Source organism: Medicago sativa, chromosome 3 (assembly GCF_051527215.1).
Source record: "Medicago sativa cultivar Bolivia chromosome 3, Bolivia_mono, whole genome shotgun sequence".
NCBI lineage: Eukaryota > Viridiplantae > Streptophyta > Magnoliopsida > Fabales > Fabaceae > Medicago > Medicago sativa.
Genome location: NC_140751.1, coordinates 36204204 through 36224004, shown reverse-complemented (window position 1 = coordinate 36224004; position 19801 = coordinate 36204204). Strand labels below are relative to the sequence as shown.

Here is a 19801-nt window from a genome sequence, read left to right as displayed (position 1 = left end):
AAATATAGTGTCAAGGTCCAATTTTTTTTTCTTCCTTTCTCAAGTGTGCCACCAATCATGCCATTTTAACATGTCAACTCTCCCATTTGAAAATTCATTCAAATGACATTCCAAAACCATCAATCTCATTCAAATCCCCATCAAAGTGCATTAAACCAATTTTCCATTTTTCATCAACCTTAGAACCTATAAATAGAGCTCTCATCCTTCACAATTTCACACACCAAAAGTTCTCTTGAGTTGTCAAAGTCCCTCATTTAGCTTGTGTTGACGAGCTATTCTTTTCTTCTCTCTCTCTTTTTTCTGTCCCTTCGGAATAAGTCCCTTCGGAATTTTGTCCCTTCGGTAATTTTAGTCCCTTCGGTTGTCCCTTTCTTTTATTTTCTTGCATTTTATTTCTTTTTAGCATTTTATTTTATTTCTATATAGCATTTTAATTATTGTCATTTATTTTCCTGCAATTAGAATGTATTTAGGTCCAATGTAAATATAAATAAGAAAAGTGTGTGTGTGTGTGTGTCTTTTATTTCTTTATCGCTTTATATATATAAAAAAATACAAAAAAACTAGATTAGGGATTTTGTGGTGACCCAACGTCACTACAAAAATCCATGCACTTTTAATTTTAATGCTCTGTTAGTTTAATTTTCATTTATTATTCCAAAACAACAAAAACATTCAAAAAATCAAAAATCACAAAAATATTTTCATAATAAACCTTGATTTTCAATCAAGTGATCGTCCTTTTTATTTTCTTTCTTAATCAAATATCAAATCAACTTTAATCATACTTTGAGTCTATTTTTCTTTCAATATAAAAAATACAAACCAATTCTCATTTGCCATTTGGCTTTTCATTTTAAAACCTTTTCAAAAATTAAATAAAAAACACACAACAAATCAAACGTCAATTTCAACCCCGAACTACGAGGTTTTGATCCCTCACGGGTACGTAGGCAGAGGACACTCGTCCTTCCAAATCAATAAAATGTAGATAAACTAGGTCTCCTTTCTTTTATCATTTCAAACTCCATTTTTTCTTCAAAAAAAACAAGCAAGTTATAGCACATTAATTAAATGAAACCAAGAGGTTCCCGTAGAGTACTACGGACATAAAGGGTGACGACACTTTCCCTTTATGTAACTAACCCCCGAACCTAAAATCTTTTCAAAATGGGGTGTTTGAACTTTTTCCCCTTTTCTTAAAAAATTAAATGTTCGGTCGTGAAATAATTAGTGAGTCAAAAGCTAATCAAATAGCCTTGATCTCCGAAAAATGACGCGACAATGCAATTAGAACATAGTTCAATTATTCACAACCATCAACAAAATCCACCCACGTACATATACACCAATCCCCACAATCACGACATTCACCAAATCTCACCAATACACAAATTCATCAAGTCACTTATTCAATTATGACACAATTAAATCAACTATTCAATTCCAATGTCATAAGCATGTATTCATCAAACACACTTATCATCAACAATCACCAATCACATACAACACTTAAGACTCATGCCAAATGATATGCGCCTATACTCGACACATATATGCATGTGGTACCAAATCTCCTCAAGGTCGTCACCCATGATGCAACAAAAACATCATATGTAAGAGTCCATCTCCTCTTACAGTAAGAGTCCATCTCCTCTTACAATTCACCTATGTAAAAGTCCATCTCCTTTTACATTTCAACATATGAATCAATATGATTATGATGCATTGACATACAAGTAAAGACCCAATAATGCAAAACTCCAACAAACATATCACCAACAACAATGTAAAAGTCCATCTCCTTTTACATTAATCAACTCAACAACGATTGCATTATCAAGTATTTACGTCCACACAATCAATCAAATCATAATTCAATTAAGAGCCATCACCACACCATCATCAACATAATAATCATCATATTCATCAACAACCAACAACATCATCATCATCATAATTATCAACATACATCAACATCAACTATATCATATAGTTCAACAACTCCATACCATTTCTCACAATTCAATTAATGGAGAAAATACAACACATTATGATAAACATCATATTCAACCTTCAACAATCATCCACGTATCCTCAATTAATCATATAAAACCATTCATGAAAGATTTATAAGGTAATCGGTTTAAAAGAACCATTTTCAACAAAGTTCGTCTCTCAAAATCACAACATTAGAAATAATTGAGCTTTTAAGCCAAAACCAAGTAAACAAGTTCCAATGCCTCAACTAAGCATACCTCTAGGCCACATATGAGTGCAGTAGAGGATACCTTGGTGTTTCACCGGCCAAACACTACGAAATCATAAAAATCACAAAGTTCGTCTCTTGGTATCATTTTGCAAAACCAATTCATTTCCAAAACAAAACCAAGTTAGACCCAAGCTATGATACTCTTAGAAGCTTAATTATAAATTGATTGAATAAGGTTAGGTGTTTGGAATCCATTGGTATGCTTAAAAGTACACAAAAATACGAAAAAACAAGGTTTTGGGATTCTGCAGAACTGGCACGGTCGCGTCATCAGGACACACGGTCGTGTCATCCCTTACAGGAGACTCTGACACGGTCGTGTCATCCAGACACACGGTCGTGTCATTCCACCAGTACAGCAAAATGCATTTTTACGTTTTCGTGCATAAAATCTTGTTTTCGAATCCGATTTCAGTTCCGTTTTCGCCAATGCATTCCTAACACTTAGACCATACAAACCACACTTGAAAACTTGACATTTCAACATTAAAACAACTTAATCAAACTCATCCCAAAATGACTTATTGTGCAAAAGCTCTTAAAATGACTTTTACTTAAAAACCCATTTTCTTCCGAAAATGATTTCTCTCCAAAACCAAGTGATTAAAACAGAAAATCATACCATCCTAACCATTCTAACAATCTTCTTAACTCGTTCAACATCATCAAAATCAAACTTCTTCATTATCAACCCATTTTTTATGAAAACCTCAAGAACAACACAAATTCATAACAACATCAAAGATTATGATTACCCAAGGTTTCTAACATCAACACCAACACCTCACATCATCGACAACAACAGCAACAACCAATCATGAATTCATCACAATTTATCAACAACAACATCTCATATCATCAATTTTTGGGAAAAACACAAAGCATACATATGTACATGATTTAAGCTTGCAATTTCATCATCAACAACTCAATTAACATTCAATTTACATACCCAAACATTGCATCACAACATAAGAACGAATTTACCAATTAATTCCACAATAATCAATTATTCAAATAAGCACTTAAGTAACGAATTAGGATAGAAGCTACAACTAAGTGATTATGATTAAAGACTAACCCCCTTACCTTAATTCTTCACAAACTAAAGCTAGGGCTTCACTTTAGCTCCAATCCCCTTGAATTCTACCTTCCTTTAGCTCTCTCTAGCTTTCCTCCTTCAAACCCCTTTCTCTTCTCTTGCCTCTATCTCTTCCCAAATGGCAAATGTTGGTAAAAACCCTATTTCTCTACTAACACTAGTGTTTAAATAGGTCTCACCTAATTGGGCTCAACTCACAATGCCTTAATGGGCCTAACCCATTTCTATTCTAACCCAAAATGTTACTACTCACTTAACGGAAAAAGGTAATAACAACGGTCAACTACCGGTAATAAAATAATTACTACACTCTCTCTAGTAACTTAGTAAAATAACAACTCTCACTAAGCACTAAAATAATCCTCAGCAAAAATTACAAAATTACCACTACCCTCAAAATGACCAAAATACCCCTAAGGCTAAAATGACTAAAATACCCTCCTAACACCGAATTCTACAATTCCCGACCAAAAATACACACAGAGGCAAATAATCACATAAGAGCACATATAACACACATAAATAAATAATAAAATAAATCTAGCGAAAATCGGGCTGTTACAACTCTCCCTCACTAAAAAGAATTTTCGCCCTCGAAAATTACCTGAAGTAAACAACTCTGGATACGCAACCCTCAATCTACTCTCCGATTCCCAAGTGGCACTCTCACCAGTCGGTCCAACCCAAATCACTTTAACCAAAACGATCTCCTTGACACGCAAACGCTTCACTTCACAATCCTCAATCCTAACTGGCCAAGTCTCAACGGTGAAATTATCTCTTACTTCCAAATTATCCAATTGAATCACATGAGACGCATCATACACATACTTCCGCAACTGAGACACATGAAACACATCATGAAGATTCGACAAAGATGGTGGTATCGCAATCCGATACGCTACAAACCCAACCTTCTCAATAATCTCAAACGGTACAACAAAATGAGGAGTCAACTTCCGACACTTCAAAGCACGACCAACACCGGTTGCAGGATTGACTCTCAAAAACACATGATCACCAACCTGAAACTCAATGTCCTTCCTCCTCTTATGATGATAACTCTTCTGCCTACTCTGGGACGCTCTCATCTTCTCTTGAATCATCTTAACCTTTTCCGTAGTCTTTTGCACAACTTCCGATCCTAACAAAGCACTTTCACCTGACTCATACCAACACAACGGCGTCCTACACCTCCGGCCATACAAAGCCTCAAACGGTGCCATTTCGATACTAGAATGAAAATTGTTGTTGTAAGTAAACTCAATCAACGGTAAACATTCGACCCAACTGACACCTTGTTCCAACACAACAAATCTTCCAAACTCTGAATAGTCATCTTCGTCTGACCATCAGTCTGGGGATGATAAGCAGAACTCAACCTCAACTTAGTTCCCAAAGCAACTTGCAAACTCTCCCAAAACTTAGAAGTAAACCTCGGATCCCGATCCGACACAATACTGGAAGGAATACCATGCAATCTAACAATCTGCTCAATGTAGATCTCAGCCAACTTCGGCACAGACATACTGGTCTTGATAGGAACAAAATGTGCCGACTTTGTCAACCAATCAACAATCACCCAAATCGAATCAAAACCCTTCGCAGTCTTCCGCAAAGCTCCAACAAAATCCATAGAGATACTATCCCACTTCCACTCTGGCACGAACAACGGTTGCATCAAACCTGACGGCCTCTGATGTTCAATCTTAGACTTCTGAGAAACCAAACAAGCACACACAAATTCCGCGATCTCCTTTTTCATTCTAGGCCACCAAAACAACCTCTTCAAATCTTGATACATCTTAGTCGCTCCTGGATGAATACTCAAACCACTTCTGTGACCTTCTTCCAAAATTTGTCTCTTAAGCTCAAGAACATCTGGTACACAAACACGATCATGAAACATCAAAACACCGTTCTCATCCAATCTGAAGTCTCCACCTTTACCTTGATTAACCAACACCACACGGTCTACAAGTTCCAAATCTTCCTTCTGACCATTCTTAATCTCTTCCAAAATATTACTCGTCAGCTTCAACATTCCCAATCTCACACCCTCCAGTGTCAACTCACTAACCAAACTCAAATCTCGAAACTGCTCAATCAACTCCAACTCTTTAACCATCAAAGCAGACATATGAAACGACTTCCTACTCAAAGCATCAGCAATAACATTCACCTTTCCGGGATGATAAATCAGCTGAAAATCAAAATCCTTAAGATACCCCAACCATCTTCTCTGCCTCATATTCAACTCCTTCTGATCAAACAAATACTTCAAACTCTTATGATCACTGAACACCTCAAACTTAGAACCATACAGATAATGCCTCCAAATCTTTAACACATACACAACTGCTGCCAATTCCAAATCATGAGTCGGATAATTCTTCTCATGCACCTTCACTGCCTCGATGCATAAGCCACAACCTGACGATTCTGCATAAGCACACCACCAAGACCCATCTTAGAAGCATCACAATAAACAACAAACGATTCCTTCGGATTCGGAAAAATCAACACTAGAGCTGAAGTCAACCTCTTCTTCAACTCTTAGAAACTCTTCTCACACTTAGCATCCCAAACATAAGCTTCTCCTTTCCGAGTCAACTGCGTCAATGGCAACGCCAACTTAGAGAATCCCTCAATGAACCTCCGATAATAACCTGCTAATCCAAGGAAGCTTCTCACTTCAAAAACAGACTTAGGTGATTCCCACTGCAACACTGCATCAACTTTCGACGGATCCACGACAATACCACCTTTAGAAATCACATGACCAAGGAAACTCACTTCCCGCAACCAGAACTCACACTTCGACAACTTAGCAAACAACTTCTTCTCCTTTAAAACACCCAACACAATCCTCAAATGCTCGGCATGCTCTTCTTCTGACTTAGAATACACCAAAATATCATCGATAAACACCACCACAAAACGGTCCAGAAAAGGATGAAATATTCTATTCATATATTCCATGAAGACACCTGGTGCATTAGACACTCCAAATGGCATCACAGAATACTCATAGCATACCTCATTCGGAACGCAGTTTTGGATATATCCTCCGCCTTTACCCTAATCTAATGATATCCTGATCTCAAATCAGTCTTGCTGAACACTTTCGCACCAACCAATCGATCCATCAAATCATCAATCCTCGGAAGCGGATACCGATTCTTAATCGTCACGTTGTTCAACTGCCGATAATCCACGCACAACCTCATGCTTCCATCTTTCTTTTTAACCAACAACACTGGAGCACCCCACGGAGAAACACTCGGCCTAATAAACTGCTTCTCGAGCAACTCTTCCAACTGCTTCTTCAATTCACCCAACTCTGATGCAGACATCCGATATGGCGCAATCGAAATAAAACTCGTTCCTGGTACCAAATCAATTGCAAACTCAACTTCCCTCTCCGGCGGTAACTCGGTAATGTCGTCCGGAAAAACTTCTGGAAACTCTTGCACTACCAGTAAATCACCAACTCCTTTCTCACTACCTTCCTTCAAGGAAGCAAACATCATGAACACACTAGCTTCACCATCCAAAAACTTCTTCAATTGCTCCGTAGTCAAGAACTTTCCATCTTCCTCAACTACCGACTTAGAAAACGTTACACTCTTGGTCAAACAATTAATGTTAACACCAAAAGATAATGTTCTGGACCGGACAAAAGGATTCTGGGACCATTTACTTAGGCCCAATATCATTCAAAGCCCAAACTCCACGTTTGACATTATTGCTCACAACATACCCCCTCGCCTGAAGGGGGTGCACGAAGCAAAGAGACCGGTTCAAACAAACCCCAACGTCTCTCTTGCACGTTGTGCACGTTCCCGCAATTAAATCTATGGCGGTTACACTTCCCACGATTTCGTAACCGCCAGAGCCAGGTGTGCCTCCTCAACGGCTCTGCAGCTCTCCCCACCTCTATAAATAGGGGACTCACCGCAGTCCCCAAGGTAGAAATCTTTCTTCCTCTAAAACCCTTACTCACTGATCTCTACTGACTTGAGTGTCGGAGTGCCTGCAGGTGCACACCCCCCATCCGCTCCAAGAAGCATTCTGACGCATTCCACCACCGTCACAACCACCGCATTCAAAGCACCGGCACTCTCCTTCTGATCAGGTACGATCAGTGGCGCCGTCTGTGGGAAAAATACAAGCTTCCCTGTTTTTATCCCTAAAAACCAAAGCTTTTCACAAAAAACTACAATGGCTGCCAACGGTGCCAAATCCCAGCTACGAAGTGAGGTGCGCATTCCTCAACAGGATGGCGTAACATCCTCACCTTCACCTGTGGATACACCTAGGGAGGACCCAACCCAGGTACTTTCTATCCAACAAAGGCCTCTGCTAGGTCCCATCCGCCCTACAGAGACGCCAGAAGACGCAGCATCAATCGGCGTACTCATCAGCAACCTGATCCGCACGGTTCAACGACAAACGTCGTTAATCGAGGACCAGAACCGCCGACTGATGGATCTGGAGCAAGCACGTCCAACCGTCCAAGCCTGGCGATCTCTCTCCCCAATATGTAACAGAAGAGGAGGGAGCCCCAGCCGGTCACGTTCCAGATCCCCTCGACATTCGGCGAGCATCGGATCTCCATCCTACTCCCGGAGGTCAACAAGAAGGTCCCCCCGACGGTCTCCACCACGGAGATCCCATCCCAGAAGGGTCCCGTCGTGAAGATCCCCTCTGCGTTGAACTCCACCCAGGAGATCTCCGCCCAGATGCAACGGGCGCTCACGGTCACCTTCTAGTTCTTTGGACACTCGTGATACCCGAACAGATCGTAATGCTTACGGTCCGTTCACATGGCTTATCCGGGAAGCTCCTATCCCTCACGGACTGGAAAAGTCGCCGCAAATGGACTCATACGACGGGACTACCGATCCGGATGAGCACATTGAGAACATCTAAGCAGTTCTCACTTACCGATCGGTGCGGGGCGCCGTTAAATGCAAGCTCTTCGTCACTACTCTGAGGCGAGGAGCCGTTACGTGGTTCAAGAACTTGAGGAGAAACTCCATCGACTCTTGGAGCGACCTCTGCAACGAGTTCACCACCCATTTCATCGCGTCAAGGACGCAACCAAAAACGGTGGCTTCCATGGAAGCCATCGTCCAAGGAAGAAGCGAACCTCTGTGAGACTACATCGAGAGGTTCAACAAAGAAGCTGTCCAGGTCCGGGGCGCAAATGAGACAATGAAGATGTACCTCATTGCCAAAGGCCTAAGCGACGAGACGGACGTCAAGAAAGCTGTCCTCCTGGATCACCCAAGGACTCTCAACGAGTTCCTAGCGATCGCCAAGATCTATATCGCCTACGAAGAGGCTTTGTACGCGGACAACCTCAACAAAGTCAGGAAGGAGGAACCTGCTGCTGAATCCTCCAAAAAGCCCTTCCATGAGAAAAAGAGGGAAGGCAAAGCTGCTCGCGAAAGCAAGAGACCAAACGGTCACTTCACCGAGTACACTCCACTGGCTATGTTAAGGGAGAAAATCCTCGCTGAGATCGATGTAGCAGAAGTCGGCATCAAGCCGCCAAAGACTCCATCTCAGGAGAGGAAGGGAGTCGACAAAACAAAATACTGTCGATTCCACAAGTGCCACGGACACACCACCGACGACTGCATCCATCTGAAGGACGACATCAAACTCCTCATCCAAAGGGGTCGACTCAAGCAGTACGTCAAAAATCCGGAAGCAGAACGGAAGGTCGTCGAACTTATAGGCGACGCATCTGAGCCCGGAAGGACCATCGCCATGTCCGTGGAACATCTTGGTGATTTCCCTGATAACGTGGAAATCACCCCCTACTCATGCACCTGGGAGCAGTTCCCTACCGCTAACATCATCACTGGAGGAACGCTGAACATTTCCATGGGCAGCATGAAGAGAAAATTCCAGGAACTCATGGAAGTCAATGCCATGGCCCCCTCCACTCGAGTAGGAAGGCCACCTTTGGCATTCTACGACTCCAAACTGCCTGGTGGAGCTTCAAATTCAGCCATTCCTTTGCTCGTGCTAGCATCAATGGCCAATGCAGATGTCCAACGAGTCCTGATAGACACAGGGGCCTCATACGACATCATGTACACCAGCCTGCTCAGAACTCTCCAACTGACAGAGAAAAACCTTTCTCCCTACGTTGGGGATGAACTCTATGGCTTCAACGGCTCATCCACTCAACCATGGGGGTACGTAGAGCTACTGGTCACCTTCGGCGATGAGGAGGCCAAAAAGACAATAAAGATCCCATTCTTGGTGATCGACTGCCCTTCTCTCTATAACTGCATTATAGGGAGGACCTGGTTAGCCCAGCTGGGGGCCGCATGTTCAACCGCTCATCTGAAGTTGAAGTACCATGCAAAAGACGGCATCATCGCCTCTCTCAGCGGAGACATCGAAGCTGCTAGAAGATGTTTCCTCTAAGCTAATAAGACCCAGAACTCGGTTTCCCAACCCAGTAAATCTGTCGGGGACAAAGAGAAAGCTGTTGCGAGTACCCTGGACGCCAACTTGGTCGAACTTGACCCCAGGTTCACCAAGGAAGACCTGAAGGAGCAAAAACGGGAGAAGAAGGATCCGCTCAACGCGAAACTTCTTCGACCTGTTCCCGATGGTGAATTTGAGCTGGTCCCGTTCGGCAATGACCCCTCGAAGAACTTCAAGATTGGCAAGGATCTCCCCGATCTGGTCAAGAACCAGCTGGTCGCCTGCCTCTGAGAAAACGCTGACCTGTTCGCCTGGAGTGCAGCTGACATGCCCGGAATCCACCCTAGCGTCGCTTGTCACCAACTGACAGTGGATCCCAGAGTTAGCGCTGTAGCCCAGCGTCGTAGGAAGCAGTCTCCTGAAAAGTCAGAGGCTGCAGAAAAAGCTGTAAAAAACCTCCTAGAGGCAAAGTTTATTTCCGATGCCAAATACACTACCTAGCTCTCCAATGTTGTACTTGTCAAAAAATTTAATGGAAAATGGCGTATGTGTGTCGACTATATCGATCTTAATAGGGCCTGCCCTAAAGGCGCATATCCTCTTCCTAACATCGACAAACTCGGTGATAATTCCTCTGGCTATAACCTTTTATCCTTCATGGACGCCTATTCTGGGTACAATCAGATACCCATGGCTGAAGAAGATAAAATGAAAACAGCCTTCATGACTGAATCAGGGAACTATTACTACAACGTAATGCCCTTTGGTCTACGAAACGCGGGGGCTACTTATCAACGGATGATGAACAGAGTTTACGACAAGGCACTTCTGGGCGACATTCTAGAGGTTTACATGGGCGACATTCTAGAGTTTACAACAAGAGGTGGATCATGCCGCTCATCTCAGAAGAGTGTTCGAGCAAACTCGGAAATACAACATGAGACTCAACCTAGAAAAATGCACCTTCGGAGTCCAAGCGTGTAAATTCCTCGGTTTCTATCTTATAGAAAGAGGAATTGAAGCAAATCCAAACAAATGCCGCGCATTTACTGAGCTTCCGACACCCCACTCCAAAAAGTGCATCCAAACACTCAACGGAATGATGACCGCTCTCTCTAGGTTTGTGGTCAAGTCCGCTCAACACGCACTTCCTTTCTTCAAACTCTTGAGGAAAGAAACGAAGTTCGAATGGACAGACGAGTGCGAAACTGCCTTGCAACACCTCAAAGAAACGCTCTCTGCGCCACCAGTGCTATCACGACCAGATCAAGGTGAAGTACTGTACCTATAACTCTCCGTTTCCTCTGACGCGGTAAGCGCCGTCCTGATCAGAGAAACGGCGGAGGGGCAGAAACCAGTATACTTCACCAGCAAAGCATTGTTGGGACCTGAGACAAGGTACCAAAGGATCGAAAAGGTGGCCCTCGCACTTCTCACCGCAGCCAGAGACTAAGGCAGTACTTCCTAGCGCACACGGTGGTAGTCCGGACGGACCAACCCATTAGGCAGATCCTAGGTCGTCCAGACGTGGCTGGTCGGATGATGAAATGGTCACTCGAGCTATCTGAGTTCGACATTCATTACGAATCCAGAAAGGCACTAAAGGCTCAGGTGTTCGCCGACTTCCTCGCCGAAATGACTTTCCCAGCTGTGGAAAGCCCCGAAGAATGGACCGTCTTCGTAGATGGGTCATCTAACGCCAAAGGAAGTGGAGCGGGAATAATCATCGAAGACAACAAAGGTATCGTTGTCGAAATTTCCCTCGCTTTGTCTTTTCCTGTTACCAATAACACTGCAAAGCATGAAGCCTTCCTGGCTGGCTTGCGAACTGCCAAAGACATGGGGGCCAAAAAGGTGAAAATCTTTACCGACTCGCAACTAGTGGCTTCCCAAGTCACGGGAGAGTTCCAGGTAAAAGAAGACCACCTCCAAAAGTACGTCCAGTTAGTACTAGAGAAAATGAAAGAATTCGACGCCGTAGAAGTAATTCACGTTCCCCGCGAACAGAATACTCGGGCAGACATTCTTTCAAAACTCGCAAGTACGCGAACTGCGAACGGAAACAAAACAGTAATACAAGAGGTCCACGGCGAGCCAAGCATCCAGAACATGGGAACTCTGCACCAAGAGGTCAACTCGATCATCGGAATGGAAGATTGGAGGGGACCCATCTCTCGATACATAGAGAATGGTGAGCTCCCGACCGATCCGCAAGAACAGACAAGGTTGAAACGGAGGGCCTGCTCATTCACGTTGGTGGAAGGAACCTTGTACAAAAGAGGTTTCAACATTCCGCTAATCAAGTGCCTAGGACCCAATGAGACCCAAGAAGTCCTCGCCGACATCCACGACGGCATCTGCGGACAACACCTTGGTGCACAAGCTCTCGCGAAAAAGGCCCTACGAGCAGGATACTACTGGCCTACCATGCTGAAAGACGCCCAAGACTACGTGAACCTCTGCGATAAATGCCAGCGACACGGGGACATGCACCTAGCACCTCCTGCTGAGCTAACATCCTTGGTCTCACCTTGGCCTTTCGCATGGTGGGGAATCGACCTTCTGGGACCGTTCCCCAAAGCCTCTGGGCAACTAAAATATCTGGTCGTCGCAATCGACTACTCGACCAAATGGATCGAAGCAAAACCATTGGCCAAAATCACAGCTAAAAACGTACTCCGCTTCTTCAAGAGAAACATCTTAGCAAGATTCGGAGTGCCAGCATTAGTGATATCTGACAATGGTACACAGTTCACGGACCAACGGTTCCAGGATTACCTAAGGAATATCGGCATCAGGCAAAGCTTCACCTCCGTCAAACACCCTCAAGCCAACGGCCTCGCCAAGGCTGCAAACAGGGTAGTTCTGCGAGGAATACGAAGGAGGCTAGAAGCGGCCAAAACACAATGGGCGGAGGAATTACACGCAGTCCTCTGGGCCTACAGAACTACTCCCCATTCCACAACTGGCGAGTCACCTTTTCGACTCACGTACGGGACAGAAGCGGTCTTACCCATTGAGCTAACCGAACTCACATGGCGTACGGACGCCAGCACTGACTTCCCGGCCAACACGGCAAATCTACGTGAAGAGCTCGAATTCGTCGACGAAGTCAGGATAGGGGAAACCTTGCGAGAGGCAGCACAGAAAATAGCTGCTCGCCACAGCAAGAAAGTCATCAAAAGAGAATTCGAAGTAGGCGACCTCGTCCTCCGGCGAAACCAGAAGGATTCCGAAGAAGGGAAGCTCGCCGCCAACTGGGACGGCCCCTTCAGGATCTGGATGAAGACCGGGACAGGAGCTTACGGACTCGAAGACCTCCATCAAAATGCAATTCCAAGGACTTGGAATGCAGAAAAAACTCAAAAAGTACTACACTTAGATGGCAAACAACGCCAACTCGCTCTAATGTACGTACTTAGTTCGATACAACGAACTCATCGCTCCCCGTCGAGCAAATAAACGGAAGAGGAAAGTCGTGCCACTCCGAATCCAAAAAGAAAAAGGATGAGAGGATTTTACATAACAAATTCTCTTACTCCTCAGTATGTACGCTTACCGCTGCGACATCACTGCTCGGCATGTTAGGTAGAACCCCAGCTCGCGATGGGTGTTTCACGCCTCGGCGGAGGGAACTCAGAAAAAATTTCTCTCGTTCATCCGCTGTTACACGTCCATTACTTTGGACACACATTCAGATAAACAATCTCTTGGATGTGCAAATACTTCTAACTAATACTCCGCGTAAACAGTTAGAAAACTTCCGGCCTGAGCTCTTCCTTGCAAAAGCTACGCAAAGGTAAAAACTTTCCAAGCAAAGTAAACTATTACCTGGAAAGCAAAAGGCACAACTTTGATTTCATCAAGTCAAAGCCACAAAACGTTGGGCGGGCATGCAAGACTCTCCAGTCATTAAGTCACTTCGTCGAAATAATGACTGCGGGGGGTAGCCCATCCCGCCACACTCAACTTAAAGAGCTTCGCAATCCGAAAACAGACAAGTTCCTAATTTGAACAACTAAGAGCGCACGAACTATTGCAATCTGTCAAAAACATAAGGCAGGTAGATAATTCGCTCTCGAACAGCAGCTAAGAGCGCACGAATTATTGCAATCTGCCAAAAATATAAGGCAAATAGATAGTTCTCCCTCGACAGTAGCTAAGAGCATACGAATTATCGCAATTTATCAAACATACAAGATAGATAGATAATTCACTCTCAAACAAATACTTCAAATAGTATAGAAAGCCTCACACAACGAGCATGCAAAATTCAAAACATCACACTGGAAAGTAAATCATGCATTTCAGAAACAGGTGTTTAAAGAAGCAAGAAAGCATACAAGCCACAAAGGGCCGTATAATGTCAGAGGCACGAAGGCCAGTCAAGCTAAAGCAAAAAATATATTACAGGGCAACATAAAGCCCGGGCTTTTCTGACATGCCCATCATCATCCTGATCAACAATTTCACCATCCCGCACATACTTCAAGAAGTTAAGCCCGTCCTCACAGAGCTGCACACCGGGGTTCACCACCTTGAGTTGTTCTACAGCATTCTCGAAACCATGACGCGCAGCGCCTACAAGATTCCTCTCCAACTCCTCTAGCCTGTAGACCAACGCGGGACGAGCCAACACCGCCGTGTCCTCGGTCTCATCTTCGCCTGGCTGGGTGGCATCACGGAGAGCATCCTCCAGGGCTCTTTTCTCTGCAGCGTACTTGGCATGAACCTCAGTCAGCTCACGACGGCAGCGGGATCCCATATCTGCTTTCTCCTTCAAGAATGCAATCAGCTTGTCGTTCTCAGAAGCGCTCGCTTTCATGGCAGCCACCTCCGGCAACGACCCCATCGGTCACGACACGGGCTCGACCAGCAGGTCCCAAGTCACGAATGGCCTTCAACTCAGAATCGCCAAGGTACAGTGAAGCTTGAGGACCAAAGTGATCCGACTGGGACCACACCTTCGGAAGTTGGAACAAGCCTTCGTCAGTAGAAGGGACACTTCGAGAAGGAGCTACCTCCTGCACCTGGACTTGCTTACCTTTGTCCAGAGCAGTAGTCCTCTTCCTCCCCTTGGTCATTAGTCAAACGGACAGGGAACCAAGCGTCTGCGGTCCTCCCCCGCTGCACATCTCTCTGCCTGCTACCACTACCTTGCCCGACGACTTTCTGGTTGGCCTTATTCACCAGGGAACGGATATGAGACATCTTTCCTGCACGTGAAAAACAAGGATCAATCATTGAGACAGAAAAAGCAGATGGAAAAGTAAAAGAAAGCACAACACCAACATACCCAGAAGAGTCAAGGGATCCTTGGAGAATACCAAAGAACGAGAATCAATCAATCGGGGTTTGGTAACTGGGTTCCCTCGCAAATCCATCACCGGATCGCCGCCATCATCGACCACCACCGATCGAGAGAAAGAGTTCACAAGCCTCACTAGTTTGGCGAAACTATCCTTGTTCCGCTCGGTCAACTTGTCATAGCTAATCCTATACATGGTGTGCTCATGCTTCAGATGGTCGCGACTCCAACTAAAACAGATTCGAGGGACACGCACAGGCGCGACACCGCCCTCCCCCCGGGGTCGATCGACAATCTTCAGAACACTTTGAAGGGTTGTTTTCGTTCGAGGCCTCACCAGGAAGAACCTCTCATGGAAATTGGCAACACCAGTGCCAAAAACCTCAAAGAGAGAGGTACGCTGATGGAACGACACCCAGCCGCAGCCGCCTTCTTTGTCCAAGTTTCGTCGGACAGCAAAGATAGCAAAGAAGAGGTCTTTGGAGACGGGAAACTAAAGGTAACGACACACCGATTCGAAAGCCATCGTATAGGCGAAACAATCAGGTCTCAACTGGGAAGGACATACTTCCAACCACTCCAGAACACTGATTTGGAAAGAGGAAAAGGGAAGCCTAAAACCCACTTCCTTAAAAGTCGCTTCATACATGGGGAAACGATCTCTCGGAAAATGCGAGCATATTCGGTCCGCAGTTTTGGGGAGAAGGATCTCCCAATCTTCTTTCCTCCCTATTGGGCAGCGTGGAACTACCCCAGCGCCGTCTACCGCAAATTGGGATGCCGCTCCTAAGATCTCCCCCCTTATCAAAGGATCAGCGGACATTGCTCCTTTGTCCCCTCTTAAGTTTATCACCTCGATCAAACCTGGAAGGAGGAAAACATGGAGAAGGTCACTATCATCTTCTCCAAAACTAAAGGGTTCAATCACAAGGAAAAACTCTAGAAGGTCTAGGGGCACTCTAAAGCGATAAAAAAGCCTACGCTACGGCTAACCCTAACCCTAGAAGCGTAAGCCTGTCGCCAATGTTTTTCTAAACACTAAGCAGAAAACAGACAGCATATCTACAAAACTCTTTGATGCACGGTGGCAAACGCCTAAACCAACGGCGGAAACCACCGAGTCAAACTATTTCTGCCCTAGAAGCATGCATTCCTACAGTTTCTAAAAGAAGAACAGAAACTAAAATACAGAAGTAAAATAAACGAGTCACAGAACTCTACTTGAGAAGAAGAAGAAGAGATTGAAGTTGCGGTGGGGATGCGAAAACTCGGAAGAACTTTACCTTTGGAAACTGTGGAAATCTCTAAGTCTCTGAGAAATTCGAAAATGCAATGACTCTCCAAAACAACAGTGGAACTATTTATACTCGTTGCACAAACCACCCAAAAGTCACAAAGTCTATCCGGTGCATCCCTTCACTCGCTACTCCTCATCTAAAGCGCTGCTTCGACGGTCCAGATTCAATCATACCCTTTCATCCAAGGGCTATGATTCTTCACTACATTCTCCAAACGTCAGGATCCAATCAACGGTGATGATGACGCCTCGGAAATACAACCCGAGAACACGCTGGAAACTATAGAGACTCAAGTGCTACTAACAGTTTGCACACGTGTCACTCAGAAACCAAAGGTCTGGTCCCCTCAACTTCTTCCTCGAGACGTTGGCATTAATTACAGAATGACATCCGACCAAACTTCCTGACGAGAGAATCTTTCCATCCGATCTTACCGCCGGACATACATATGCCGGACTCCGCCACATTGACAGGCAAACTTACATCGTTAGAGGGGGAACAAACGCTTCGAGACAGGCGAGCCTATCTGGTCCAAAGTCTCAGCATTCTCAGTCCGCCTCACAAATGATTCTCCAAGTCAAGGCATGTATAAGACCGCTAACGAGATCCATTTCTTCCTCTTGCACGGGGATACATACCAACTAAATTCCTCTTGAGGTCGGCTCCTGACGAGCAAAACGCCTGCACTAAAGTCACCACTCTTTATCAAGAGCAACGACTTGGGGGGCTACTGCTCTAGACCGGACAAAAGGATTCTGGGCCCATTTACTTAGGCCCAATATCATTCAAAGCCAAAACTCCATGTTTGGCATTATTGCTCACAACATACCCCCTCGCCTGAAGGGGGTGCACGAAGCAAAGAGACCGGTTCAAACGAACCCCAACGTCTCTCTTGCACGTTGTGCACGTTCCCGCAATTAAATCTCTGCCGGTTACACTTCCCACGATTTCGTAACCGCCAGAGCCAGGTGTGCCTCCTCAACGGCTCTGCAGCTCTCCACCTCTATAAATAGGGGACTCACCGCAGTCCCCATGGTAGAAATCTTTCTTCCTCTAAAACCCTCACTCTCTGATCTCTACTGACTTGAGCGTCAGAGTGCCTGCAGGTACACACCCCCATCCGCTCCAAGAAGCATTCTGACGCATTCCACCACCGTCACAACCACCGCATTCAAAGCACCGGCAGTCTCCTTCTGATCAGGTACGATCAGATAACATCCAATCCATACCAAAAATCACGTCCATATGTTCCAACAGAAGACACACAAGATCCAATTCAAAGACAACTAGAACCTTAACGCAGACCATAACCAACTGAGGTTCCGCAGCCAAATATACCTTCCCTTGCTAGAGTAACACACCTGAAGCAACCTGCTACTACCCCACTACGCTCAAACCCACAAAAAAAAAAACGGAACAACACAACAAGTACCGACAGTACTCCCGTACATGTCGCATACAAACAGGAAATTCAACGAATGCTAGTCCGGACAAGACTGACGATGGCTCTGATACCAACTTGTAACGCCCTATTTCTATTAAAGCGATAAAACACGCGAATATAACAAATATTCAAGAAATAGACGCTACGTCTCATCTAAACAACAACCAACATGCATATATAATAATATCTCAACAGTCACATCGGAATATATTTCATACATCTCCAAAAATATATATGCCATGGTCAAATAACATCAACATAAAAATTCTCCAAATCTCAACAATGAGTACACCTCAAAATAAATGAAATCCAACAAAAGTAAAATGACACCGACTCGACCTAATCAGAGCCCTAACTATGACGCCAAAATGATAACGGAGAAAGCTCTCGTCATCCAAACATCCAGCAAGTAACTCACCAAGCAACTAATCCTGCACAACGTCTACCGATCCATACAGACAGGTAGGCAGTCGAAACCACTGGGGGTAAGCATTACATTAATCATAATCAACATATGAAAACATAAGAATTCAAGGATTCATACATATCACATATACATAACCATCCCTCCTAGAATACTAGTATCACATGATTATCCCTCTTCACTTGCACTTCAAGCTATCACATTATTATCATAGCATAACAGACATATTTAATCAAGTCATCAACAAAAGCTCATCATTTATCAAGATCAATCAATGAAAACATTACTCACCTCATTACTCATCTAGCATGCTTAATTCAACAAGTACAATCCATCATTTCAAGTTATAAGCGAGCAATCATCATTATCAAAGGAATCACCGCATCATATATATATATATATATATATATATATATATATATATATACACACATATACAATTCTCACTTCATCATTATTATCAAAGTATCTATCATCAAATAAGTTCACCAAGTGTATAAGCACAAGCAAGTAAAACATGCAATTAGAACATAGTTCAATTATTCACAACCAACAACAAAATCCACCCACGTACATATACACCAATCCACACAATCACGACATTCACCAAATCTCACCAATACACAAATTCATCAAGTCACATATTCAATTATGACACAATTAAATCAACTATTCAATTCCAATGTCACAGACATGTATTCATCGAACACACTTATCATCAACAATCACCATTCACATACAACACTTAAGACTCATGCCAAATGATATGCGCCTATACTAGACACATATATGCATGTGGTACCAAATCTACTCAAGGTCGTCACCCATGATGCAACAAAAACATCATATGTAAGAGTCCATGATAGATCTCTAGCAAGTGCACCAAATACTATCGAAGTAGTAAAAATATTGATCCCACGAGGACTGTTTTTAACTTCAATAATTCAATTGCGTTATAAAGATAGAATATATAAAAGTTTATTTTGTTTTGCCACTAGGCAGTAGATTTGGTTTGATTTTAAGAAATCAATTAAAAGAATAAGATTTGATTAAGAAAATATGGAGAGAGATGAGATCAGGTCTTCGAATCCTCTATGTTTCTCCTAATTGGTTACTGCACCTATTATTACTAATGATTTTCTAGTTTCACGATAGTTAACAAATTAGCCCTAATCAATCCCTTGAGTTAGGACCCTCTTCTTAAACTACAGCCCCTAATTCCTTAGGTGGTCTAATAATCCTTGAAGGTTTTATGAACGTTAACCTAATATCACTAACAAACGATTATCTATTCTTAGACTAACCATGTTTATCAGAACAATTCAATTAGGTCTAAGTCGAAAGCTATGGTCAGTAGTCATTCGATCTCACAAAATCATGTTTATATTTGATCAGGATATAAAAAGCATTAAGAACAATTGAATTGAATAAAGACTAGAAATTCATTAATAAACAATAGAGTTTCACAGCAACATATGATCAATTAGGGTTACATAG

At 43.7% G+C, this 19801-nt stretch overlaps 1 protein-coding gene across 1 annotated transcript; it reads right to left on the bottom strand.

The window, feature by feature from the left end:
• Positions 1 to 13863: 13863 nt before the first annotated feature.
• Positions 13864 to 14682, bottom strand: LOC146937393 (uncharacterized). Its single transcript, XM_085749411.1, has 2 exons — positions 14272 to 14682; positions 13864 to 13944 (listed from the first exon to the last, which is right to left on the bottom strand). Exons 1-2 carry the CDS (start codon positions 14680 to 14682, stop codon positions 13864 to 13866), a joined length of 492 nt encoding a protein of 163 aa, XP_085605537.1.
• Between the last annotated feature and the right edge of the window lie 5119 nt (positions 14683 to 19801).